Source organism: Plecotus auritus, assembly GCF_963455305.1.
Source record: "Plecotus auritus genome assembly, chromosome: 3".
Lineage (NCBI taxonomy): Eukaryota > Metazoa > Chordata > Mammalia > Chiroptera > Vespertilionidae > Plecotus > Plecotus auritus.
In genome coordinates this window covers 117,407,599-117,435,224 of record NC_137772.1, presented here as the reverse complement: position 1 = coordinate 117,435,224, position 27,626 = coordinate 117,407,599, and the positions used below count along the sequence as shown (strand labels likewise).

At 42.1% G+C, this 27,626-nt stretch overlaps 2 protein-coding genes across 8 annotated transcripts in view; one reads left to right on the top strand and one right to left on the bottom strand.

Annotated features, from left to right (window-relative positions):
• Positions 1–27,626, top strand: part of FGF9 (fibroblast growth factor 9) — a 238,411-nt gene that overhangs the window by 192,227 nt on the left and 18,558 nt on the right. The gene's annotated exons all lie outside the window — the stretch shown is intronic.
• Positions 19,243–19,677, bottom strand: LOC308243300 (cytochrome b-c1 complex subunit 7-like; the record flags this gene model as incomplete). The annotated part of the gene is made up of 1 exon (XM_080658646.1): positions 19,243–19,677. The coding sequence occupies one exon, from the start codon at positions 19,675–19,677 to the stop codon at positions 19,243–19,245; it is 435 nt and encodes a 144-aa protein (XP_080514772.1).

Below are 27,626 nucleotides of genomic sequence, written 5' to 3'. Positions count from 1 at the left end.
CAAAGGTCATTCCAAAGACACCCCTGTCCCTGTGGGGTATCCTGTGTTTGCCTTGATGTACCATGGAGTGATTTTTTTGCCTATTCACCTGGCACATTGCACTGTATAGTCTCACATAGTTGCTGTTCACTCTCAGCTCTAGGTTTCTTTCTATTCTCCTGGTCCTTCCCTTCCCTTCCCTTCCCTTCCCTTCCCTTCCCTTCCCTTCCCTTCCCTCCCCTCCCCTCCCCTCCCCTCCCCTCCCCTCTTTTCCCCTCCCCTCCCCTCCCCTCCCCTCTTTTCCCCTCTCTTCCCCTCTTTTCCCCTCTTTTTCCCTCTCATCCATCCATACCTCCCTCCTTCCCTCCTTCCAACCATCCATTTTCCATATGAATTACTATTTCAGATATTTTTCTCTTGGCTTTTATTGTGTCTCTCCCCCCCTCCTCCTCTATCCTTAAAGTTGATTTTCAGTTTGCTATGTTTTGATGGAGTGGTCAAGCCCATACTTGCATTCTGAACTGGTTGAACTTGGAGTTAAAGCATAGACTTGTGGGAACACAAGGCTCAAAATCCCATCTCTATTACCCACTAGCTGCACAAATTTGGGTAGTCTAGGAGAAGGGGCTGATGAAGCCACATGGCAATGTTGTCATAAGGATAGAGGAGGTGGTGCCTATAAAGCAACTAGCATGGTTCTTGGTTCACTATGGCTGCTCAGTATTTCCCACTAAGTTCCTTGTAGTTCTCATTAAGTTGTTTGAGCATCTTTATAACCATTACTTTGAACTCTATCCTATCTAATAAAAGAGTAATATTCAAATTAACCATCACTTTGCTACACCCACAAGCCACACCCACCAGCCATACAGGAGCGAGTATGCAAATTTACCCAACCAAGATGGCTGCGGCCACAGAGCGAGCAGGAGGCTTGGGTTTCTCCAGCAATGGAGGAAGCCAAGCTTTCCTCCTGCCCTGGCAGGCCCAGGCCTCCACTCAAGGCTACTAAGTTTCAATTATAGAAGATAAATAAATCCCAACAAAAATGGCAGCAGCCACGGAGCAGGAGAGAGCAGGAGGCTTGAGTTGCCCCCGGCGATGGAGGAAGCCAAGCTTCGGCACTCCTGCCCTGCCTTGGCCTCTGCTTAAGGCTACAAAGTTTCAATTATAGAAGATAAATAAAGCCCAACAAAAATGGCTGCGGCCACGGAGCAAGCAGGAGGCTTGGCTCCGCTCCAGGCTACAAAGGGTCAATTAGAGAAGATAAATAAATCCCAGATACCAGGGGCCGTGGCCAGCCTGCAACCACCACAGGCCCCTCGCCCAGGCCACCCCACGCCCCAAGGGAACCCCCACCCTGATCCGGGACACCCTTCAGGGCAAACCAGCTGGCCCCCACCCATGCACCAGGCCTCTATCCTATCTAATAAGAGTAATGTGCAAATTGAACATCACTCCAACACACAAGATGGCTTCCCCTATGTGGTCAAAGATCCTGCCCCTTATGGACACAAGATAGCCGCCACAAGATGGCCAGCAGGGGAGGGCAGTTGGGAGGGACCAGGCCAGCAGGGGAGGGCAGTTGGGAGGGACCAGGCCTGCAAGGGAGGGCAGTTGGGGGTGATCAAGCCTACAGGGGAGGGCAGTTGGGGGGGGGGGTCCAGGCCATCAGAGGAGGGAAGTTGGGGGCAACCAGGCCTGCGGGGAAGGGCAGTTGGGGGCACCCAGGCCTGCAGGGGAGGGCAGTTGGGGGGAGGACCAGGCCTGCAGGGGAGGGCAGTTATGGGCAAACAGACTGGCAGGTGAGCAGTTAGGCATCAATCAGGCTGTCAGGGGAGTGGTTAGGGTGTGATCAGGCTGGCAGGCAGAAGTGGTTAGGGGCATTCAGGAAGGCAGGCAGGTGAGCAGTTTGGAGCCAGCAGTCCATATTGGAGAGGCTGCAGGCTGGTCTGAGGGACAGCCGCACCCCCCCCCCCCCCCCGTGCACGAATTTTGTGCACTGGGCCTCTAGTATCTGATAAATTGCTTGCCTCCATTTTATTTAGCTCTTTTTCTGGAGAGTTACTTTTCTTTAATTTGGGGGTTGTTTCTTTGTCTCCTCATTTTAGCTGTATCTTTGTGGGGTTTTTTTCTTTGTATTAGATAGCACTGCTATGCCTCTCAGTTTTTGTGGGGTGGCCTTATATAATGTGTCTTGTGGGTCCCAATTGTGCAGTCTCCTTGTTCTCCTGAGTTGGATACTCTAGGAATGTCCCTTGTGTGGGCCTTTTTGTTATAATTGGGTCTTGATTGCTGTTGACCCATTCGTGGGTGGGATTGATTCTCAGATTGGCTGGCTGAGGCTCAGTCTAACTATGGCATGCAAGCTGTTGTGCAGGTGCAATCTTGAGGTGTCTTCTTGGGCTCAGTGGCACAATCTTCCATTTGACCAGTGCTCCATGCTCCAGGAATGTTTCTTGTGGGTTATGTGCACCCCCTATTTAGTTGTGTTATGATGAATGCTGTTGGCCCTTTTGTGGGTACAGTTATTCCTTCAGGTTGGGTGGCTATAAGGGTAAACTTTGATCGTCATGTATGAGATGTTGTGTAGGGGCTGCCCGCTTAGGTGGAGTTGTTTCCAGCAGGGTCTGGTGCCTGCCAGATTCTTCCTTTGGGTGTGTTGCTTGTGTGGGTGGTTGGGTCAAGCTCTGGTGAGGTCTGAAGCTCACCACTAGGTATGTTGGTTCTGGGTTCATTTGGATGCAGTTCAGGTACAGGTCACTGTCAGACATTGTGTATAACTGGTTTTGGGCTACCTGTCTGGAGCTTCCACATTATTCAATGTTTGTGTCTGCATAAACTGGACCTGGGTGTCTGTGGGAGGGGCCAATCTGTGTAGTCGGTTCTGCTTCCTGGAGCTCTGAGCTGGGGTGAGATCAATAAAGCTGGGCCCAGGCTTGGTAGGTTGGGGCAACCAGGTCAGACAGACAGGGTTAGTGGATCCCCTAGTTTGGGGCAGTGTAGTCTGGCATTCAACGGGGAGAATGTGGCACCTACTCTAGAACCATACCATTCACACTCTGTGTGGGTCTCTAACTCTGTCTTCCGCAGGAGGAGTGTACCACAGGTTCAGGTTGGGTGTAGCCAGCTGACCTCACTGCAGGAGCAAACTCAGTAGGACAGTACAGGTTCACTGGGACTTGGGCAAACAAATTAAGAAAGCCTTCTTTTGAGGGCGGCACCAACTGTGCCATGAAGTTCTGTAGCCCCACCTGCTCAAGCCCTTCACTGGATCCTCTGAGGTAAATGCACTCTGAATGTCCCAGCTCTGAGCAGACCCTCCTTCCCCCTCAAAACTGAGCCTAGCAGGATGGGGCCAGCTGGGCTTTTGAAAACAGATCAAGTCAGTCTTACATTGGTGGTCTTGCTGGCTCTGCAGCCACACCTTCAGAGATTCCAACTGATCTGCATTCCAAAACTCTGGGCTCTTGTTTGCTCCTAGTTATGCTCCTTGCTCCCTTCCTCCCTGAAGGACTTGGAGGAACAGATCAAGGCAACCCTCTGCTGGGGTTGGTACCGGCTCTTGGGAGGCAAGATAGCTATTTACCTTCTTCTAGCTTTGCAGTGCATTGCCAGAGACCCTGACAGAGAGCTCTGAAGGGTCATGACAAATGCCCCAATTCTTAGTTGCTCCCCTTTCCCCCTGCAGATATGAGCTTAGCAGGATGGGGCCAGCAGGATTTGGGGGTGAAAATAAAATCTTTTCTTTAATTGGGATGATTTGGGCCCTTGGTCCTTGGGAGGGGAGCTAGCTGCTTACCTTCTTCTAGCTTGGCAGTGCCCTGCCTGATATGAAACTCCCAGGAAATCTTGCCAAATGTCCCAGTTCTGAGTTGCACGCTTTATTAACCATGTGGAACTGTGCTTGGCAGGCTAGTGCCAGCAATATTTGGGAATGTAACTCAAGGCAGCTCTTTGTTAGGGGTGGCACAGGGCTGTGCTTGGGGGTGCAAGAGCATGCCTCCCCCTAGCTCCCAGAGCTACCCTTTGCCTGAGGCCCTGACAAGGGAGTCTTCCATTGGGGATGGCATCTGCCTAACCCATGGTAGAGGGGGAAAGATGAGCCCTTGTTCCAAAACCACTTAATTCAATGATCATCTGAGAATCTGTTTATAGTTCCTCCCAGAAAATAGCGTACCTCAGGTCCCTGTTGTGCTGTAAGAATGGAAGTGCTCAACCCTGTGAGATGACACCTGAGGGCCGTATGGGATGTTGACTTAGGACCGGGATCTCAGTAGCCTACCTTCCAGATCTCCAAAGCTATGCTACCCAGATCTTCTCTTTATGTTTTTCATGTGACTTAAGTCTCCTTCCCTCTACTGGTGCCCCAAGTGAATGCCCAGGAGTGAGCCTCTGTGCATTGGCCCTTTAGGAGAACACCTAGGATTCTAGCAGACTCCCTCCTCTTTGGCAGACAAAATCTGGCAGCTTATTATTGCTGCCATATTCTATGCAGGATCTTCTTCCTGGTCCTGATGCTTTGGTTTGGGGGTCCTGACATGTGGATGAGACCCCACTTTCCTAATGGGGACTTTTGTAGCCATGATATTTCTCTGGCTTCTCAGCCACTGCCCCTGAGTGCAGGGACCAGCCCTCTCTGCTTCTCTGACCATCTTACAAGTCTCTGTGTAGCTTCTTTTTTCAATTCTTGGATATAATACTTCTATTCAGGTGTACTTCCATTGTTTATTCAGGTTGATTGCTCTAAATTTTAGCTGTAAATTGGATTGATGTGGGGAGGAGGTGTGTGTTGCTTTTATCTAGTCTGCAGCCATATTGGAATCTCTGACATACTACTCTTATCAGGTAATCTTCTATGTTAAGAAATGTTACAGAGGGGTTTCAAGATGATGGCAGAGTAGGTAGATCTTTCTTGCACCTCCTCCCAGAACAAAATTGGAAATAAAACAAAATTGGAGAATATTCACCTTGCATTACCAACTGAAGACTGGCTGAAGAGGTGACATTTATTTATTTATTTATTTATTTTAAAATACATTTTATTGACTTTTACAGAGAGGAAGGGAGAGGAATAGAGAGTTAGAAACATGGATGAGAGAGAAACATCTATCAGCTGCTTTCTGCATGCCCCCTACTGGGAATCGAGCCTGCAACCAAGATACATGCCTTGACCAGATCGAACCCAGGACCCTTTAGTCCGCAGGCCGACACTCTACCCACTGAGCCAAATGGGTGAGGGCGAAGAGGTGACTTTTAAAAAGGAAGGGCACCTTGAGACCAGTAGGAAGGGCAGGGCCACTAGAGGGCTGGCTCAGTGCCACCAGGTGGCAGGTAGAGGGAGAGGAGGAATATGTGGGTGTATTTTCCATGGGAGGAGAGAGGCCCAGACCCCAGGCTGGATTTCCCAGCGTAGAGCATCAATGGCCCATGTGACATCAAGCCATGAAAGGTGGCAGGGCTTCTACCCTGGGAGAGAAGGAGCCAGCTGGAAATAAAGCCACATAAAACAAAAAAAGCAAAAACCAGAGCAACAGATTTGTATTTTTTGCAGCCAATAACCACAGGCTTCAGTGGAGGGAGGACAGTGTGCACTGGAGTCGCCTGAGGGAAGGCTAGAGTGGGAGGCATTGGGGGAGATGTGGAAGTGCAACAACCCGGGAGAGCTGTGCTTGGTCATCCCCCCACATAGCACAACAGCCATTTTCCCTGAGCAGTGCAAGTCCCTACCAGTAGCAACAGCCGGGGGAAAGGCAAATACCCTGCCCTCGGGGACACAGTTTGCTCCACCCTGCATCTTGACCCCTGATAATGAGGCAGCAGCAGAGGCCCAACCTATGGGTATGGAAAGTCTCAGGGGCCTCAGTGACTAGCTTTGAGGTGGGACTATTTTCCTGACTCCTGGAAACCTGACTGGTGCTTCTTCTTCATGGGAGAGCTGATAGAAACTCTCAGCTTATAGCATACCCCACTGGACTGCATACGAGGGGCTCTGCCCCGTCCAGGTCAGGGAAATATTCTGGGACAGAATCCGACGTGTAGCTCTGGGATGGAGGTAACACACCTGTCATCTTCCCTGAAATCTAAATGGCACCTCCTCCTCATGGGAGACCCAGAAGTGACATCCTCCCAATTCTATCAAAACACTTTTCAGAAACATCTTTTTCAGTGACTAAGTTTGGCAGCTGGCCGACAGGTAGAGGTGGGTGGAGGTGGATCCCAAGATGCCTTGGGACATTTGCTGACCCCTCTGTAGGCTTTATGCTGCTAACAACCTGCTTAGAGTGCAGCTTGGCCACTCTTGCATGCAGCCAAGCCTTATGGGAGCAGCCACAAAGTACGGTATGAATTGCGTGAAGCTTTGAACTGGTTGCTAAGAGACAAATATATACAACTTCTGATAGTGTTGCATTATTTTCATTGCTTTGTTATTATTTTTGTCTCACTTTTTTCTTTCATATCTCTTATTTTTCTCTTTCCTTTTCTTACTCTATATCTTTCCTTTCTCCTTTCCTTTTTTTCTTATTAGTTAATTTCTTTTTTTTCTTTATAACATTTCCCTTTCTCTTTTCTTTTATACCATTTTACTTTTCCTATTCCATATTCTTATTTTTTTCCTCTCCCTTTCCTTTCATATTCTTTTTTCTTTACTTTTTCCTTCTCTTACTTTTCTTTTATTCTAGTTTGCTCTTTCCTAATTCTCATTTCTTCTGTGGTTGTTGTTATTGTTGTTGTAGGAGGTCTGTCATAAGTTTTTGTTGTGTTTCTTGTTTTGTTCCGTAAGCATCTGCACAACAGAAAGCACAATGTGGTTAGAGTCGAGCTTTCACAGTCACCCAGGCAGAGGGGATATATACCTATAAGTGGGACAGCAACAATAAAGACCCAATTACAACAAGAGAGCCCAATAACCCACACAAGGTGACATTCCTAGAGTATCCATCTAAGGAGCTGCACCAATGGGTCCTACAGGAAAATTACTACATAAGGCCACCACACAAAGATTGGGAGGCATAGCAGTTCTATCTAATTCATAGCAACAAATACAAAGAGATAGCAAAAATGGGGAGACAGTCTTCAAATGCAAGAATAGGAGGAAGTTCCAGAAAAAAATAAATGATATGGAAGCAAGCGATTTATCAGATATGAAGTTCAAAGTAATGGTTATAAGGATGCTCAAGGAACTTAGTGAGAATTACAAGGAACTTACTGGGAACTACAACAGCATGGAAATCATAAACAAGAACCAGTCAGAAATGAAGAATACCATATCTGACATCATGAATACACTGGAAGGAATTAAAAATAGATTGAAAGAAGTAGAGGATTGAATCAGTAATTTGGAAAACAAGGTAGAAAAAACATCCAATTAGAGTAGTGAAAAGAAAAAAGAATTAAAGAGTAGAAGGATAGTTTAAGGGAACTCTGAGACAAATGAAACATAAAAACATCCGCATCAGAGGGGGGCCAAAAGGAGAAGAAAGCAAGCAATGGATAGAGAGCTTGTTGGAAGAAATAATGACAGAAAACTTCCCTACCCTGATGAAGGAAAAGGTCACACAAGTACAGGCAGCACAAGGAGTCACAATTAAGGTGAACACAAAGAAACCTACACCAAGACATATCATAATTAAATAGTCAAATGTTGAAGACATAGCGAGATTTTTTTTTATGTTTTTTAAAAAATAAATATTTATTGTTCAGATTATTACAGTTGTTCCTCTCCCCCCCGATACCTCCCCTCCACCCAGTTCCCCTCCCCAACACCTTTACCCCCCCCGTCCTTGTCCATAGTTGTACGATTTTTGTCCAGTCTCTTCTCGCACCCCCACACTCCATTCCCCCCCAAGAATTGTCAGTCTACTCCCTTTCTATGTCCCTGATTCTATTATATTCAGCAGTTTATTCTGTTTATCAGATTTTTTTATTCACTTGATTTTTAGATTCACTTGTTGATAAATATGTATTTGTTGTCACTTTGTTGTTCATAATTTTTATTTTTACCTTTTTCTTCTTAAAGAATACCCTTCAGCATTTCATATAATACTGGTTTGGCGGTGATGAACTCCTTTAGGTTTTTCTTATTTTTGAAGCTCTTTATCTGACCTTCAATTCTAAATGATAGCTTTGCTGGGTAGAGTAATTTTGGTTGTAGTTTCTTGCTATTCATCACTTTAAATATTTCTTGCCAATCCCTTCTGGCTTGCATAGTTTCTGTTGAGAAATCAGCTGTCAGTCATATGGGTACTCCCTTGTAGGTAACTAACTGTTTTTCTCTTGTTATTTTTAAGATTCTCTCTGTGTCTTTTGCGCTTGGCATTTTAATTATGATGTGTCTTGGTGTGGTCCTCTTTGGATTCCTTTTGTTTGGGGTTCTGTGCGCTTCCTGGACTTGTAAGTCTATTTCTTTCACCAGGTGGGGGAATTTTTCTGTCATTATTTCCTCAAATAGGTTTTCAATATCTTGCTCTCTCTCTTCTTCTGGCACCCCCATAGTTCGGATGTTGGTATTCTTGAAGTTGTCCCAGAGGCTCCTTACACTATCTGCATGTTTTTGGATTCTTTTTTCTTTTTGCTTTTCCAGTTGAGTTTTTTTTTCTTCTTTGTATTTCAAATCTTTGACTTTATTCTTAGGATCCTCTAGTCTGCTGTTGGATCTCTGTATATTATTCTTCATTTCAGTCAGTGTATGCTTATTTTCTAATTGGTCCTTTTTCATACCTTGAGGGTCTCACTAAATTTCTCAGAGGTTTCTAGAAGATGCTTGAGTAACCTTATAACCATGGTTTTGAACTCTATATCCAGTTGTTTGCTTTCCTCCATTTCTTTCATTTGTGACCTATTTCTTTGTCTCCACATTTTGGTTGCTTCCCTGTGTTGATAGAGTGGCTTTGTGTGCTAGGTGTCCTATAGGGCCCATTGGCTCAGCCTCCCTAATTACCTGAGGTTGACATTCTTGGTGCACCCCTTTGTGGGCTGTGAGCGCAGTCTTGTTGTAGTTAAGCCTTGATTGCTGTTGGTATCACTGGGAGGAATTGACCTCCAGGCCAATTGGATGTGAGGACCAGTTGTGTCTACAATGGGAGAACTTCTGTGCTGGAGACATCCTTATGGTGCAGGGCTTGCTTCAGTGGTGCTTTTGCACTCACTGAGTCTGTCCCCTGAGTTTGTCTCTTATGGATGTGAAGAGTTGTAATCTGGATGGTCTCACTCTGACCACTGGGTACACTGGCTCTTGGATCTCCAAGGAGGTGCAAAGTCAGCCACTGCCTGAGGCCACCCAGCAGGAGCTACAGAAAGATCTGCACATTCCTCCTCTTTGGGGTTTGGAGGTGCCCAGATGAGTCCCAACTGTAAAGCAATGCAAGCTGCTGTTGAGCCTTGGGCCTTCTTTTGGAAGCTCTGGGGCTCTCTGACCCAGCTTCAGTTTTTTTAGGTTTTAGATTGCAAAAGGCCAGGCCATTCATATGCAAAAGCCTCTGTGTACAGCTTGGGTGGGGTTGTAAATTGGGTGGGGCAGGGTCTCAGGGAATCACCAGGGTAGAGCAAACAGCAATGGCTGCCTGTCAGCCCTGCCCCCAAGAGGTCCCTGGGTCTCTGTGTCCTGTGGCACCATGTAGGAACAATGATTGCTGCAAGCACCTCTGAGAGAAAGCTGCCCTTGTGTTCTAGCCCAATGCCCGACAGTCCAATTTCTTCCCATATGAGTCTGGGTCCCCAGTATCTCGCCTGGAACGGGAGTTCAGAGCAGTCGGGAACTTGTATCTCCCTCCGATTGAAAAAGACAATAGTGTACCCAGTTGCCAGCCTGTTTCTGCGCGTACCTCCGCACTTACGCAGCTCTGCACCTCCTCCCAGTCTCAGTGCACTTTTCTTTTTCCTTCTAGTTTTATAACTTCCACTCAGCTAGCCTTCCCGTGGTTCTGGATGATATTTGTTTTGTCTTTTAGTTGTAGTTTTGATGTGGTTGTGTGAGGCAGCAAGTTCAGGTGTTTACCTATGCCACCATCTTGTTTCCTCGTGTATCCTTAGAATCTTCAACAGAGAGAGATTCTTAAGGGCTGCAAGAGAGAGATAGAAAGATACCTGCAAAGGAGTCCCATTACACTGCCAGAAGATTTCTCAACAGAAACATTTCAGGCCAAAGGAATTGGCATGAAGTATTCAAAGAAATGAAAGGCAAGAACCTGAAACAAGACTACTTATCCAGCAAGGGTATAATTTAAAATTAAAGGTGAAATAAAGAGCTTTTAAGACAGAAAGAGGCTAAAAGAGTATATTTCCACAAAAATAGCATTGCAAGCATTGTTAAAGGGACTGCTTTAAGAAGAAGGAAAATTGAGAGAGGAATATAGGTATAAAGAATAAAATGGCAAAAATACTTATTAATAATCACCTTAAATGTAAATGGACTAAATGCTCCAATCAAAAGACATAGAATAGCTGAATGGATAAGGAAACATGACCCATATATTTGCTGTGTATAAGAGAGCAGCCGCAGAACAAAAGATCCAGAAAGACTGGAAATAAAGGGATGGGAAAAAATGTTTCATGTAAATGGAAATGAAAATAAGCTGTTGTATCAATACTCATATCTGACAGACTTTAAAACAAAGGCCATAGGAGAGAAAAGAAGGTCACTACATAATACTAAAGGGACTGATCTAACAAGAAAATATCACCCTTGTAAAAATATATGCACCCAACATAGGAGCAGCTAAATATACTTTAAAAACTCTTCGTGGACTTTAAGGGATAGATCCATAGCAATACAGGCATAATATGGGACTTTGACACCCCACTGACACCAGTGGGTAGATCTTTCAGACACAAAAACTCAACAGGGAAACTGTGACATTAAACAACACATTAGATCAGATGGATTTAATTGATATTTACAGGAAATTTCATCCCAAAGCAGCACAATACATATTTTTCTCAAGTGCACATGGGACATTCTCAAAGATAGACCACATGTTGGAATACCAAATAAGACTTTAAAAACTCAAGAAGATTGAAATCATTTTAAGGATCTTCTTGGTTCCCAATGGCATAAAACTAGAAATCAACTACAATAAAAACACTAAAGAACATTCAAACAGAAGGAGGCTAAATAGCATCTTATTAAACAATGAATGGGTCACCAACGAGATCAAGAAAGAAATAAAAAATTACCTGAATACAAATGAAAATTAACACACAAGTAGCTAAAATCTATGGGATACAGTGAAAGCAGTGCTGAGAGGGAATATCATAGCATTACAGGCTTACCTCAAGAAACAAGAAAAAGCTCAAGTAAACAATCTAACCCTACAATTCAAAGAATTGAAAAGAGCACAATAAGAAAAGCCTAGAGTTAGTAGAAGGATGAAAATAATACAGATCAGAATGGAAATAAATGGCATAGAGAGTAAAAAACAAACAAACAAAAAAACACACAAAAAAGCACTGAAAGCAAGAGCTGGTTCTTTGAAAAAGATAAACAAGATTGATAAACCTTTCACCACAGTTATCACAAAAGAGAGAGGACCCAAATAAATAAAATCAGAAATGAAAGAAGCTGAGTAACAACTGACATCACAGAAATACAAAGCATTGTAAGACTATACTATGATAAACTATGCCAACAAATAGGACAACCTGGGGAAAATGGACAAATTCCTAGAAACATACAGTCATCCTAAACTCAATCAGGAAGAATCAGAAAACATGAAGAGGCCTAAAACAACTAATGAAATTTAAGCAGTAATACAAAAACTCACAGCAAACTAAAGTCCTGAACTGAATGGCTTCTAAGGAAAGTTTTAGTAAACATTCAAAGAAGAACTAACATCTCTCCTCAAACTATTCCAAAAAATTCAAGAGGAAGGAAGACATCCAGAGTCTTTTTGCTAGGCCAGAATTATTATCCTGATTCCAAAACCAGATAAAGGCATAACAAAGAAAGAAAATTATAGGCCAATATTCCAGATGAACATAGATGCTAAGCCCTGAACACAATATTAGCAAATCAGATCCAGCTGTACATTTAAAACATCATACACCATGACCAAGTGGGATTCTGAGGATGCAAGACTGGTACAATATTAGCAAATCAATAAATGTGACATCACATAAACAAATTAAAGACAAAAATTACATGATCATATCAACAGGTGCAGAAAAAGCATTTGGCAAAATCCAACACCCATTTTTGATAAAAACTCTCAGCAAAGTGGGAATAGAGGGATCAGATCCCAACATAATAAAGGCCTTATGTGACAAATCTACACCCAACATCCTACTCAATGGGCAAAAACTAAAATTGTTTTCCTTAAGGAGTAAGACAGGCATGACTGCTTTCATTAACTTTATTCAACATAATGTTGGAAGGCCTAACCACAGTCATCAGACAAGAAGAAGAAATAAAAGGCATTCACATTGGAAAAAAGGAAGTAAAACTGTCATTATTTACAGATGATGTGATATGGTATATTCCTCCCCGGCGATGGAGGAAGCCAAGCTTCGGTACCCCTGCCCTGCCTTGGCCTCTGCTTAAGGCTACAAAGTTTCAATTTTAGAAGATACATAAATCCCAACAGAAATGGCTGCCACCACAGAGCAAGCAGAAGGCTTGGCTCTGCTCCAGGCTACAAAGTTTCAAATGTAGAAGATAAATAAACCCCAGATACCAGGGCCTCCACTTGGGTCGCCAGGGGACGTGGCCAGCCTGCAACCACCACAGGCCCCTCACCCAGGCCGCCCCACGCCCCAAGGGGACCCCCACCCTGATGCGGGACACTCTTCAGGGCAAACCAGCTGGCCCCCACCCATGCACCAGGCTTCTATCCTACCTAATAAAAGAGTAATATGCAGATTGACCATCACTCCAACACACAAGATGGCTGCCCCCATGTGGTCAAAGATCCTGCCCCCATGTGGACACAAGATGGCCACCACAAGATGGCCAGCATGGGAGGGCAGTTGGGAGGGACCAGGCCTGCAAGGGAGGGCAGTTGGGGGTGATCAGCCTGCAGGGGAGAGCAGTTAGGGGTGACCAGGCCTGCAGGGGAGGGCAGTTGTGGGGGACCCAGGCCTGCAGGGAAGAGCAGTTGCGGGGGGACCAGGCCTGCAGGGGAGGGCAGTTAGGGGAGAACAGGCTGGCAAGGGAGCAGTTAGGCATCAATCAGGCTGGCATGGGAGTGGAAAGGGGGTGATCAGGCTGGCAGGCAGAAGCGGTTAGGGGCAATCAGGAAGGCAGGCAGGTGAGCATTTGGGAGCCACCAGTCCTGGATTGTGAGAGGGATGTTCGACTGCCCATTTAGGCCCGATCCCGGGAAGTTGGACATCCCTATCCCTAAAGGGGTCCCAGATTGGAGAGGGTGCAGGCTGGGCTGAGGGACAACCCCCCCTCCCCCCGTGCACAAATTTCATGCACCGGGCCTCTAGTAATACTTATAATTGTTGATCTTCAAACTTTTTAGGTTGACCTGGACATTCTTTGTCTTTCACATCTAAATCATCACTTTTAAAGCATTTAAACCAGCGTTCACAAGTATCTTGAGATGGAGCATGTTCACCATAAGCTTCCCGAAGTATACGATAACTGTCAGCAGCTCTTTTCTTCAAAATAAAGTAATGAATTAAAACTTCCTGCAAATGCTCTTATTTTGGCACGAAATTCGACATTTTTAAGTGTAAAAATATCTATGATGTTAACACCTTCAGAAAATTTGACATACGAAGTTTTGTAGCTTGTCAATACAACAAAATAGCATACATGTCAAATCGCACATATATCAACATATGTGCAACTCCACCTATTGAAAAAAATCTGCATTAGTAATCGGAACACCTAGTTCTGGGTACATGGATGGGAAGAATTAACATAAATAAAATGTCCATTCTACCCAAAGCAATCTAAAGATTCAATGTAATCCCTATAAAAATACCAACAGCTTATTTCACAGATCTAGAACAAATATTCCAAAACTTTATATGGAACCCAAAAGCCCCTAAATATCCTCAGCAATGTTGAGGAAATATAACAAAGATGGACGGATCATAATACCTAATATCAAACTATCATACAAAGCTATTGTAATGGGAAAAAAAACCAGTATTGCCATAGAACAGGCATGTAGACCAATGGAACTGCACAGAAAGCCCGTAAATCAACCCATGCCTATGTGGTTGATTAATATTTGACAAAGGAGGCAAGAGAATAGAATGGAATAAATATAGTCTCTTCAGTAAATGCTGCTGGGAAAATTGGACAGGTACATGCAAAAAGTAAAATGACAGTATGCCACCAACTTGCACTGTACATAAGAATAAACTCAAAGTGGATAAAAGACTTAAGTGTACATCGTGAAACCACAAAAATCCTAGAAGAAAACATAGGCAGTAAAATCTCAGCCATGTCACAAAGCAATATTTTCACCTGTACATCTCCTAGGTTAGTGGTCGGCAAACTCATTAGCCAACAGATCGGCAAGCCACGGCGCGGCTCATGAGCCGCGGTTTGCCTACCACTGTCCTAGGGCAAAGGAAACAAAGGGAACATTTTAAAAATGGGTCTACATCATACTAAAAAGCTCCTCAGCAATAAAAACCACCAACAAGACGAAAAGGGAACTAACTGTATGGGTTAACATATTTGCCAAGTAGAGGCTGGTGCATGAAAATTCATGAACTTGAGGGTGGGGTTCCTCAGCCCGGCCTGCCCCCCTTACAGTCTGGGAGCCCCCAGAGGCAGGAGGTGACTCGGCAATTGGGAGGGTGATGCCCCATCACACCTCTGCTGCTGCCACTGCTGGCCGCATGAACCTCGGCCAGCCCTGGTTACCCGAGCCTCGGGCAGCCCTGGGTGGCTGGGTAGCTGCTCTCTGAAGCTTGCCTGTGCCTTGGGTCGGCCCTGGGTGACTGGGCAGCTGCCATCTGAGGCTTGCTTGCACCTCAGGCAGGCCCTAGGGAGCTGGGGGGCTGAGGGGACTGGGGGACTCCAGAGGCAGGTGCCATGCGCCTGCCGCCCCAGTGGGGCTGAGGGGACTGAGCACCGCCATCTTGTGGCTGTGGGCACTGCCTTCTTTGAGGGTGGGGCAGCAATTAGCATATTCTCTCATTGGCTGTGGGTGCAACCATCTTTGCAACAGTGTGAAGGTCAATTAGCATATTCCCTCTTTATTAGGTAGGTTGATACATCTGACAGGGGGTTAATTTTCAAAATATATAACGTACTCATACAACTCAACACCAGGAAGACAAATAATAAAATTATAAAACGTGCAAAGGACAAGAATAGACACATCTGCAAAGAGGACATGCAAATGACCAAGAGATGAAAAAATGCTCAAAGTCACTAATTACCAGAGAGATGCAAATTAAAACTGCACTGAGCTATCACCTCACTCCTGACAGAATGGCCACCATCATTAAATGAACAAACAAGACGTGCTGGTGAGAATGTGGAGAAAAGGGAACCCTACTACAGTGTTGGTGGGAGTGCACATTGGTGCACTGGAAAATATGGAGTTACCTCAAAAAATTAAAAATGGAATTGTCATTTGACCCAATGATCCCATTTCTGTGAATATATCCTAAGAATCCTGAAACACCAATTAGGAAGAATATATGCAACCTTATGTTCATAGCAGCATTTTGTACAATATCCAAGCTTTGCAAACAGCCCAAATACCCATCAGTAGATGAGTGGATAAAAAGGCTGTGGTACATTTACACAATGGAATACTACATAGCAGTAAAAACGGAGCTTTTACCCTTTGCCACAGCATGGATTGACCTGGAGAGTATTATGCTAAGCAAAATAAGACAGTTAGAAAAGAATAATTATCACATGATTTCACTAATGTATGGAAGCCAATAAATAAAATAAACTGATGATCAAAATAGGTCCAGAGGCATGGGTGCATGGGACAAAACGACAGATCTCAGAGGGGAGGGTGGTTGGTGGTGGGGCTGGGACAGGAAATGATTGACCAGAGATCATATATGCATGTATGTATAATCCATGGACACAGACAATGGTGTGTGGAAGGCCTGGGCTGGAGCAGTAATTGGGTGAAAGGGGCATGAATGCAGGGGGAGAAGAGAATGTTTGACATGTGCAATACTGTTAGCAATAAAGGAAAAAAGAATTGTTACATATAATTTCTCTTTAATTTGTTGCTGTAAGATCCTAAAGTAAATTTTGTGAATTTTTCCTGTAGTGTTCTTTATTGAAGAATTAAATGTGCATTGTCTACACATTGACAGAAACAATAGTTCTTTTTTTTAAAAAAAGAATGTTTAATGTTGAAAGTATCACAAATGTCTCCCTTTCTCTCCCTTTGACCTCTTTTAACACGCCTCCACCCCTCACCACAGGCCTTCACCACCCTATTGTCTGTGTCTGTGGGTTATGCATACATGCGTTGAAGTTCTTTGGATTAATCTCTTCCCACCCATCCACCCTCCCCCACCTTGCTTCTGAGACTTCGAAGTCTGTTCCATGCTTCTGTGTCTCTGAATCTATTTTGTTCATTAGATTCCACATATGAGTGAGATCATGCAATATTTGTCTTTCTCTGGCTAGCTTATTTTTCTTGGCGTAATACTCTCCAGGTCCGTTCATGCTGTCTTAAATTGTAAGAACTCCTTTTTTACTGTGGCATAGTATTCTATTGTATAAATACATCACAGCTTTTTTATTCATGAATCTACTCATGGTCACTTGGCTGTTTCCAGATCTTAGCTGTTGTAAATTGCACTGCTATGAACGTGGAAGTGGGTAGAGGGAATACATTCTTTCTGATTGATGCTTCGAGTTTCTTAGGATATATTCCTAGAAGTGGGATCACTGGGTCAAGTGGCAGTTGCATATTTAATTTTAGGAGGGAACTCCATACTGTTTTCCATAATGGCTGCATCAGTCTGCATTTCCAGCAGTAGTGTACTAGGGTTCCCTTTTCTCCACATCCTTGCCAGTCTTGTCATTTGTTGATTCTGACAGGTGTGAAGTGATACCTTATTGTCGTTTTAATTTGCATCTCTCTGATGATCAGTGACTTTAAGCATTTTTCATATGTCTCTTGGCCATCTGTATATCCTCTTGGAGATGTGTTTATTTAGGTCCTTTGCCCATTTTTAGTTTTTTTGTTAATCCTCACCCGAGGATATTTTTCCATTGATTTTTGGAGAGAGTGGAAGAGAGAGGGAGAGACAGAGATAAACATCTAAGTGAGAGAGACACATCGGTTGGTTGCCTCCCACACGCACCCTGTCCAGGGTGGTGAATCCAGCTTGCAACTGAGGTATGTGCCCTTGACAGGAATTGAGCCTGGGACCCTTCAGTCCGCAGGCTCATGCACTATCCACTGAGCAAAACCTGCTATGGTGGTCCTTTCCCCATTTTTAAATTGTATTGTTCCCTTTCTTTTGCTAAGTTGTATGAATTCCTTATATATTTTGGATATTAACCCTTTATCAGATATATTATGGCCAGATATGTTCTCTCATATAGTGGGCTTCCTTTTCATTTTGTTGATTGTTTCTTTTGCTGTGCAGAATCTTTTTATTTTGATGTAATCCCATTTGTTTATTTTCTCCTTAGTTTCCTTTGCTCTAGGAGATGTATCCACAAACATTGCTACGAGAGATGTCTGAGATTTTGCTGCCTATGGTTTCTTCTAAGTTTTTATGGTTTCACATTTTACATTTAAGACTTTTATCCATTTTGAATTTATTTTTGTGTATGGTGTAAGTTGGTGGTCTAGTTTCATTTTTTTTTTTTTTTTGCATGTATCTGGCCAATTTTCCCAACAACATTTATTGAAGAAAGGGTATGGACTACATTATATGTTCTGCCTCCTTTGTCAAATATTAATTGAGCATAATGGCTTGGGTTGATTGCTGGGGTCTCTGTTCTGTTCCATCGATCTATATGTCTGTTCTTGTGCCATTACCAGGCTGTTTTTGTTACAGTGGCTTTGTAGTATTGTGATTCCCTCCAATTTTGTTCTTTCTCAAGATTGCTGTGGCTATTTGGGGTCTTTTGGTTCCGTATATATTTTTGGAGTATTTGTTTTAGATCTGTGAAATATACTGTTTGTACTTTAATAGGGATTGCATTGAATCTGTAGAATGCGTTGGGTATCATGGACGTATTAATGATGTTAATTCTACCAACCCATGAACACGGTATATTCTTCCACTTGATTATAGCTTCCTCTGTCTCTTTGAACAATCTGCAGGCTGACACTCTAGCCCAGCTGTGGGCAAACTATGGCCCACGGGCCGGATCCGGCTGTTCTATCCGGTTCTCTTGCTCTCCCCTCCGCTCCTTTACTTTGAATTTATATTAGTTCACACAAACACTCCATCCATGCTTTTGTTCTGGCCCTCCGGTCCAGTTTAAGAACCCATTGTGGCCCTCGAGTCAAAAAGTTTGCCCACCCCTGCTCTAGCCACTGAGCCAAACCGGCTAGGGCCAATTTGTTAATATTTGGTCGAGGATTTTAGCATCTATATTCATGAGGAATATTGGCCTGTAATTATCTTTCTTTGTGGTGTCTTTATCTGGTTTTGGAATTAGGATAATGCTGGCTTCATAAAAAGAGCTTGGAAGTGTTCCTTCCTCTTGGATTTTTTAGAATAGTGTGAGGACTACAGGTGTTATTTCTTCTTTGAATGTTTGGTAAAACTCCCTTGTGAAGCTGTCTGGACCTGGACTTTTTTTTTGCTGAGAATTTTTTTTTATTATTGCTTCTATTTCATCAGTTGTTATTGGCCTACTCAGGTTTTCTTATTCTTCCTGATTGAGTTTTGGAAGATTGTATTTTTTTAAAAAGTTTTTCCATTTTCCCCATTTGTCTAGTTCAGTGGTCGGCAAACTGCGGCTCACTGGCCCCTTGAGTGTGGCTCTTCCACAAAATACCATGGCCTGGGCGAGTCTATTTTGAAGTAGTGTTAGAAGAAGTTTAAGTTTAAAAAATTTGGCTCTCAAAAGAAATTTCAATCGTTGTACCGTTGATATTTGGCTCTGTTGACTAATGAGTTTGCCAACCACTGGTCTAGTTTGTTGGCATATAGTAGTTCATAGTTTTCTCTTACAATCCTTTGTATTCTGAGGTGTCAGTTGTTACTTCACCACTTTTGTTTCTGATTTTTTAAATTTGGGTCCTCCTTCTGTTTTTTGATGAGTCAGGATATCAGTTAATCAATCTTGTTTATCTTTTCAAAGAACCAGCTCTTGGTTTCATTGATTTTTTAAAAAGTTATAATAGACATTTATTTATATATTTGAAACCCAGATGGTTTTAAATTGTGCATTTCAAGTTTAACCAACATAATTAAAATACTGAGGACAGATGCATCCACAGATTGATTCCATGATAATTTCTTTGCCCATTCTTCTCTTCTTTCCCGAATAACCTCTTTCAGATATGGCTCAAGGTAGAATTTATCCTTCTCATATTTTGTCCACTGCTCTTTAGGCAAGATCTGCTGCCTCATGGACAGGTCCAGTGCTCTCTTAATGCAAAACACCCTGTTGTTATACAGGTTCTCAGGAAGCCTTCTGATGGCTTCTTCTACATCTTCATTCACATGTATTGTATTGTCTCTCATTAACCCCACTTTATTGAATCCTGAAGCACTGTAATACCATTTTTGAATACCCTCCAGCCACCAGCTGGATGCTGCAATGGCAGGCTGGCTTGCCATTTTGACCGAAGCGTTGCCTACTTCATTGATTTATTTTATTTTATTTTTTAGCCTCTATGTCATTTATTTCTTCTCTAATCTTTATTATTTCCTCCCTTCTACTTACTCTGGGCTTTTCTTGTTGTTCTCTTTGTAATTGTTTAAGTTTTTGGGTTAAATAGTTTATTAATAATTTTTTTTTCTTTTTTTCAGTTAGACCTGTAGTGCTATTTACTTCCCTCTCAGGACTGCTTTTGCTATGTCCCATAGATTTTAGGTTGTTGTGTGTTCATTTTAATTTGTTTCCACGAAGTTTTTTTTTATTTCTTTTTTTATCTCATTGATAACCCATTTATCCTGTATAATAAAAGAGTAATATGCCAATCGACCAAATGGTGGAATGACTGGTCAGCATGGGGTGGGGCTGGCGAGCAGGCAGCACCAAGTCAGCCAAGGCGTGTGCCAGCAGGCAGAAGGAGGGGATGACAATCAGACGGCGGTGACTCTTGGTGGCAGAGGGGTGATGGGGCGGAGGGGATGGGGCCGGCCATTCGCCAGCCCACACCGTCCCCTGATCAGCCCGCCTGGTCGCCTCCTGCAGAGCCGTTAGTCGGACATCCCCTGAGGGCTCCCGGACTGCAAGATGGCACAGGCCAGGCTGAGGGACCCTCCCAAGTGCACGAATTTTCGTGCACTGGGCCTCTAGTTGTTTAATAACATGCTATTTAGCCTCCATTTGTTTGAATGTTCTTGAGTGTTTTTATTGTAGTTGATTTCTAATTTCATTCTATTGTGATTTGCAAAAATGCTTGATATGATTTCAGTCTTCTTGAACTTGTAGAGACTTGTTTTGTGTCCTAACATAGGAGAATGACCCATGTGCACGTGAGAAGAATGTATATTTTGCAGCTATGGGGTGAAATGTCCTATAAATGTCTATTAAATCCATCTGATCCAGTGTATCATTTAGAGTCACTGTTTCCTTGGTAATTTTTTGTCTTGAAGGTCTATCCAGTGAAGTCAGCAGGATGTTAAAGTCCCCTACTATGACTGTATTGTTGTTGATCTCTTCCTTAAAGTCTTCTAGAAGTATTTTTTAAAATATATTTAGGTGCTCTATATTGGGTACATATATGTTTACCAGGGTTATATCATCATTTTGGATTGGTCCCTTTAGTATTATGTAGTGACCTTTGTTGTCTCTTGTGATAGCCTTCAGTTTGAAGTCTATTTTGTCAGATATGAGTATTGATGCACCACCTTTTTTTTTCATTTCCATTTACATGGAACATTTATTTCTATCCCTTCACTCTCATCCTGTATGAGTCTTTTATTCTGAAGTGGGTCTCTTTTAGATAGCATATAGTTGGGTCATGTTTCTGTATCCATTTAGCTACCCTATGTCTTTTGATTGGAGAATTTAATCCTTTTACATTTAAGGTTGTTATGATAGGTACTTATTTATTGCCATTTTTAATTCTTTATGCCTTTGTTTCTTTCTCTTCTACTCATTATAGCAGTTCCTTTAGCATTTCTTGCAGTGCTGGTTTGATGGTGATAAACTTCTTTTGGCTTTTTTGTTGTTGTTTTTTGGTCTGGTAAACTGTTTATTTTACTATCTATTTTGAATGGTTGCCTTTCTGGATACTGTAATCTTGGTTTCAGATCCTTGCTTTTCATTACCTTGAATAGTTCATGCCATTCCTTTTTGCCTGTAGAGTTTCTGATGATAAATCAGCTGACAGCCTTATGGGAGTTCCTTTGTAGGTAACAAATTTATTTTCTCTTGCTGCCTTTAAGATTCTCTCTTTGTCTTTAATTTTAGGCATTTTAATTATGAGTCTGGGTGTGGACCTGTTTGGGTTCTTTTTGCTTGGGACTCTCTGTGCTTCCTGAACTTGTGTGACTTTTTCCTTCACCAGATTAGGGAAGGTTTTTTTTTTTTGCCATTATTTTTTCAAACACATTCTCTACTTCTTTGTCACTTTCTTCACCTCTGACACCTCTATTATGAGAATATTGTTACATTTCATGTTGTCCCACAGCTCCCTTAAGCTATCCTGCTGTTTTTCAAATTGTTTTTTCTTTTTGGCTTTCTGACTATGTGATATTTTCTGCCCTGTCTTTTAATTCACTGATCCGATTCTCAGCTTCCCCTAAGCTGCTATATTCCTTCCACTGTGTGTATTATTGCCAGATCATTTCTCATATTTATTATATCTTTTCACATGCTGTTGAACTACTTTGTCATCATTATTCTGAACTCTATGTCTGATTAATTTCTTATCTCCTCTTCATTTAGCTTTTCTTCTGGAAAATTCTCTCATTCTTTGATTTGGGGCTTGTTTTTTTTGTCACCCCATTTTGGCTGCCTGTTTGGGTTTGTGTCTGTTTATTAGGTAGATCTGCTATGACTCCCAATCTCTAGAGCCGGACAATATCAGACACTATTCATGACTAGCTCTGAGTACCCTGTTTGGAGCTATCAGCAATACACAGCTTGTTGCTCCCTCTGCTTGGGCTGAGTGCCTTTGTAAAGGACAAAGATGTGCTCCAGGGTCTCCCTTTCCTAGCACTGCACCCTGGATTAGATCAGGCAGAGACTCAAAGTCTCCAGAGACCCGTCTCTGCCTGCAGTACCATTGACACTCAGTTTTGATTAGCCTTCAGGCTGTCAACCACAGGATAGGGTGAGACATCTTCCAGCAGGGTGGGGCAACTGCCTTCCCCAGGCAAAAAAGTGCCAGTATAGCGAGCAAAGGTTCACCTAAGGACAATGTCCTCTGCATTGTAAGGGAGTGTCTCAGCACAGGAATCTGTGGTGGCTGCCTTCTAGGCTGCCTTCTAAGCTCCAACCCTTGATCCCCCAAACCTGGCTTCTGTTCACACAGCTCCAGTCCACTCTGCCCTCACTCTGCCGGAGCCCAAGGTGGGTGGCTGTACACAAAATTTTGTATGTTAGCCCTTTAAGAAGGTGCCTACATATTCAGCTGTCTTCCCCTGGTAGACAGAAACCCTGCTGCTTTTCACAGCCAGATGTTTTCTGAGCACCTTTCTCAGTTCTGGGCTGGGGAGTCCCATTTGGGGTTTAGTCCCCACAGTTCTCAGTGGGAACACCTCCCACAGCTTAGATATCCCTTCAGCTGCTGTCTGTAGAGCCTGGCCAGCCCTTTTGAGCCTGCGCACTTATTACCAGTCTCTATGCAGTCTCCACTTTCTGTCCTTGGTTGTCAGGGTTCTCTTTAGCTGGTCTTCAGTTGATTATTCAGGATAGCTTTTCTGTATTTTAGTTGTATTTCCAGTTTGTCCTGGGAGAGTGTCAGTGTAGCTTCCACTCACTCCACCACCATTTTAGAATCTCAAAAGACATAGTTTTTCCAAAAACACTTCTTAAAGTGAATATTAGACTTCTCAGATTTGGGTTCTGTTATACTCTCAGCTAGGTTTTCTTTTCACATGGGACAGCATCTCTGAAAATGTATAGAAAGTTTATGACATAATATGATTTGTTAAATAAGTGTCTATGCCTAGAGGTAGCTTCTTAGGAAGGCCTCTATGCTGTCTAGCTTGTCTTATGGCATTGTGGCAGGTCTGTCCTTGGTGTCATTGATGGTGCCACAATGTGTGTATAATATCAGAGATATCTGAAGGTGCCCTTGGATTCAGACTGTGCCCAACCTTGAGTCCCCATAAACCTAAGTCAGCAGCTTCTGGAAGGAAGGCATTTTTCTGTTTGTTTGTTTTTTTTAATTATTATTATTTTTTAAATTGTTATTTTGTTTTGTTTGATTTGGTTTTGTAGGAGAGGAGTGGAGACAAGAGGAATTCTTAACTTTCTGTATATTTTGAAGAGGCAAAATAAAAAAAAAAATTACCTACTTGCTTCTTGTTGTTTATATTGACCAGACACAGCTGACGAATTGTTCCCACAATTCTGATGGTCAGGATCATAGTTCTGAAAGCAGGCTCATCTGGAATAAGGGATATTTTAAAGTGATTTTGAAAAGAGGAGCTTAAGGTGAGCCATATTGAAGGCACAAAGTGGTTGAATCTGAATTGGAACTTCTAATAAAACAAGAAATAGTGCTGCCTGCCAATTCTCTCCAAGGAAAGAAGAGTTAACAAACCTGGCTTCTTTTTACTTTTTATTTATTTATTTTATTGTTTAAAGTATTACAAATAGTAATACATATATCTCCTTTTTTTTCCCCCATTGAACTTCCTCCGGCCTCCCCTACCCCCTGGCACATGCCCGCACCCCCCCACCCCCCAGTCTTGTGTCCATTGGTAATGCTTTATATGCATGCATACAAGTTTTTTGGTTGATCTCTTACCCCCCTCCCTCCCAACATTCCCCAGCCTTCCCGCTGTAATTTGACAGTCTGTTCGATGCTTCTCTGCCTCTGTATCTATTGTTTTGTTCATTAGGTTATAATGTTCTTTATTATCCATAAATGAGTGAGATCATGTGGTATTTTTTTTTCACTGCCTGTCTTATTTCACTAAGCATAATGCTCTCCAGTTCCATCCATGCTGCTGCAAATTGTAAGAATTCCTTCTTTTTCATAGCAGCGTAGTATTCCATTGTGTAGATGTACTACAGTTTTCTAATCTGCTCTGCTAATGGGCATTTAGGCTGTTTCCAAATCTTAGCTATTGTAAATTGTGCTGCTATGAACATAGGGGTTCATATATCCTTTCTGATTGGTGTTTCTGTTTTCTTGGGATATATTCCTAGAAGTGGTATTACTGGGTCAAATGGCAGTTCCATTTTTAAATTTTTGAGGAAACGCCATACTGTTTTCCACAATGGTTGCACCTGTCTGCATTCCCACCAGCAGTGAAGAAGGGTTCCTTTTTCTCACCATCCTCTCCAGCACTTGTCATTTGGTGATTTGTTGATAATAGCCATTCTGACAGGTGTGAGATGGTACCTCATTATTGTTTTGATTTGCATCTCTTGGATGATTAGTGACTTTGAGCATGTTTTCATGTGTCTCTTTGGCTTTCTGAATGTCCTCTTTTGAAAAGTGTCTATTTAGGTCCTTTGCCCATTTTTTGATTGGGTTGTTTATCTTCCTTTTGTTAAGTTGTATGAGTTCCCTGTAAATTTTGGAAATTAAACACTTATCGGAGTTTGCAACATTGGCAAAAATGTTCTCCCATGCAGTAGGCTTTCTTATTGTTTTGTTGATGGTTTCTCTTGCTGTGCAGAAGCTTTTTATTTTGATGTAGTCCCATTTGTTTATTTTCTCCTTAGTCTCTCTTGCCCTAGGATCTGTGTCTTTAAAGATAATGCTACGACATATGTCTGCAATTTTGCTGCCTATGTAGTCTTACAGGATTTTTATGGTTTCCCATCTTATGTTCAACTCCTTTAGCCATTTTGAGTTTGATTTTTGTATGGTGTGAGTTGGTAATCTAGTTTCATTGTTTTGCATGTATCTGACCAGATTTCCAAACACCATCTATTAAATAGGCTGTTTTTACTCCATTGTATGATCTTGCCTCCTTTGTCAAATATTAATCGAGTATAATGGCTTGGGTCCATTTCTGGGTCCTCTATTCTGTCCCATTGGTCTATATGTCTGTCCTTGTGCCAGTAACAGGCAGTTTTGAGAACCGTGGCTTGGTAATATAGTTTGATGTCTGGTACTGTGATCCCTCTTTTGTTCTTCTTTCTCAGGATAGCTGTGGCTTTGCGGGGTCTTTTTTTGTTCCAGATGAATTTTTGGAGAGTTTGTTCTAGATCTTTGAAATATGCCATTGGTATTTTAATAGGTATTGCATTGAATCTATAGATTGCTTTAGGTAGGATAGACATTTTAATGATGTTGATTCTACCAATTCATGAACATGGTATGTTCTTCCATTTGTTTATGTCTTCCTCTATCTCTTTTTTTAGCGTTCTGTAGTGTTCCGAGTACAGGTCTTTTATGTCCTTGGTTAAGTTTATTCCTAAGGACCTTAATTTTTTTTGTGCAATGGTGAATGGGATATTTTTCCATTTCTCTTTCCGTGAGGTCAGTATTGGTATAGAAAAATGCCATAGATTTCTTGGCATTAATTTTGTATCCTGCTACATTGACAGATTCATTTATTAGGTCTAGTAATTTTTTCATGGAGTCTTTGGGCTTTTCTATGTATAGTATCATGTCATCTGCAAAAAAGGACAGTTTTACTTCTTTTCCAATTTGGATGCCTTTTATTTCTTCTTCTAGTATGATCACTATTGCTAGTACTTCTAATATTATGTCAAACAGGAGTGGTGAAAGTGGGCATCCTTGTCTTGTTCCTGTTCTTAGGGGAAATGAGTAGTTTTTGCCCATTGAATATGATGTTGGATGTAGGTTTGTCATATAGGGCTTTTATTATGTTGAGGTATGATCCCTCTATTTCCACTTTGCTGGGAGTTTTTATCAAGAAAGGGTGTTGGATTTTGTCAAATGCTTTTTCTTCATCAATTGATATGATTATGTGATTTTTATCTCTCAGTTTTTTTTTTTATGTGATGTATCAGATTTATTGATTTGTGGATATAGTACCATCCTTGCATCTCTGGTATAAATCCCACTTGGTTATGGTGTATGGTCTTTCTAATGTATTGCTGAATCAGATTTTCTAGAATTTTGTTGAGGATTTTAACATCTATGTTCATCAAGGATATTGGCCTGTAATTCTCTTTTTTTCTGGTGTCTTTATCTGGTTTTGGGATTAGGGTAATGCTGGCTTCATAGAAAGAGCTTTTGGAAGTGTGCCTTCCGCTTGATTTTTTTGGAATAGTCTGAGGAGGATAGGCTTTAGTTCCTGTTTGAATGCTTGGTAAAACTCCCCTGTAAAGCCATCTGGACCAAGGCTTTTGTTTGCTGGAAGATTTTTGATCACTGTTTCAATTTCTTCAGTAGTTATCAGCCTATTCAGGTTTTTTGATTCTTGGTTGAGTTTTGAGAGCTTGCATTTTTCTAGGAATATGTCCATTTCATCTAGGTTGTCCATTTTGTTGGAATAGAATTGTTCATAGTATTTTTTCATAATCTTTTTTTTTATTTCTGTGGGATTGGTTGTTATTTCACCTCTTTCATTTCTAATTTTGTTTATTTGGGTCCTCTCTCTTTGCTTCCTGGTGAGCCTGGCTTGATATTCATCAATCTTGTTTATCCTCTCAAAGAACCAGCTCTTGATTTTGTTGATCTTATGTATTGTTTTTTTTTTCGGTCTATATTTCATTTATCTCTGATCTTTATTATTTCCTTCCTTCTGCTTACGCTAGGCTTTTCTTGTTGCTCTCTTTCTAACTATTTGAGTTGTAGGGTTAGGTAATTTATTATCATTGTTTCTTGTTTTTTGCAATAGGCTTGTAGAGCTATGAACTTCCCTCTCAAGACTGCTTTCATTGTGTCCCATAGATTTTGTATTGTTGTGTTTTCATTGTCATTTGTTGGCATGACATTGTTTATTTCTTCTTTGATCTCTCTGGTAACCCAGTCATTGTTTAATAGCATGCTGTTTAGTCTCTGTGTATTTGATTTTTTTTGGATTGTTTTTATTGTAGTTGATTTCCAGTTTTATGCCACTGTGGTCTGAGAAGATGCTTGATATGATTTCTATCTTCTTGAATTTGAAGAGACTTTGCCTATGTCCCAATATATGGTCTATCTTTGAAAATGACCCATGTGTACTTGAGAAGAACATATATTCTGAGGCTTTGGGGTGAAATGTTCTGAGGATGTCAATTAATTCCATCTGGTCTAGTGAGTCATTTAGGATTGATGTTTCTTTGCTGATTTTCTGTTTAGAGGATTTGTCCAATGGTGATAGTGGGGTATTAAAGTCTCCTACTATGATTGTATTGCTGTCAATCTCTGCCTTGATATCCTCCAGGAGTTTTTTTATGTATTTGGGTGCTCCTGTTTATGTTTACCATTGTTATTTCTTCTTGTTGGATTTCTCCCTTTAGTATTATGAAGTGG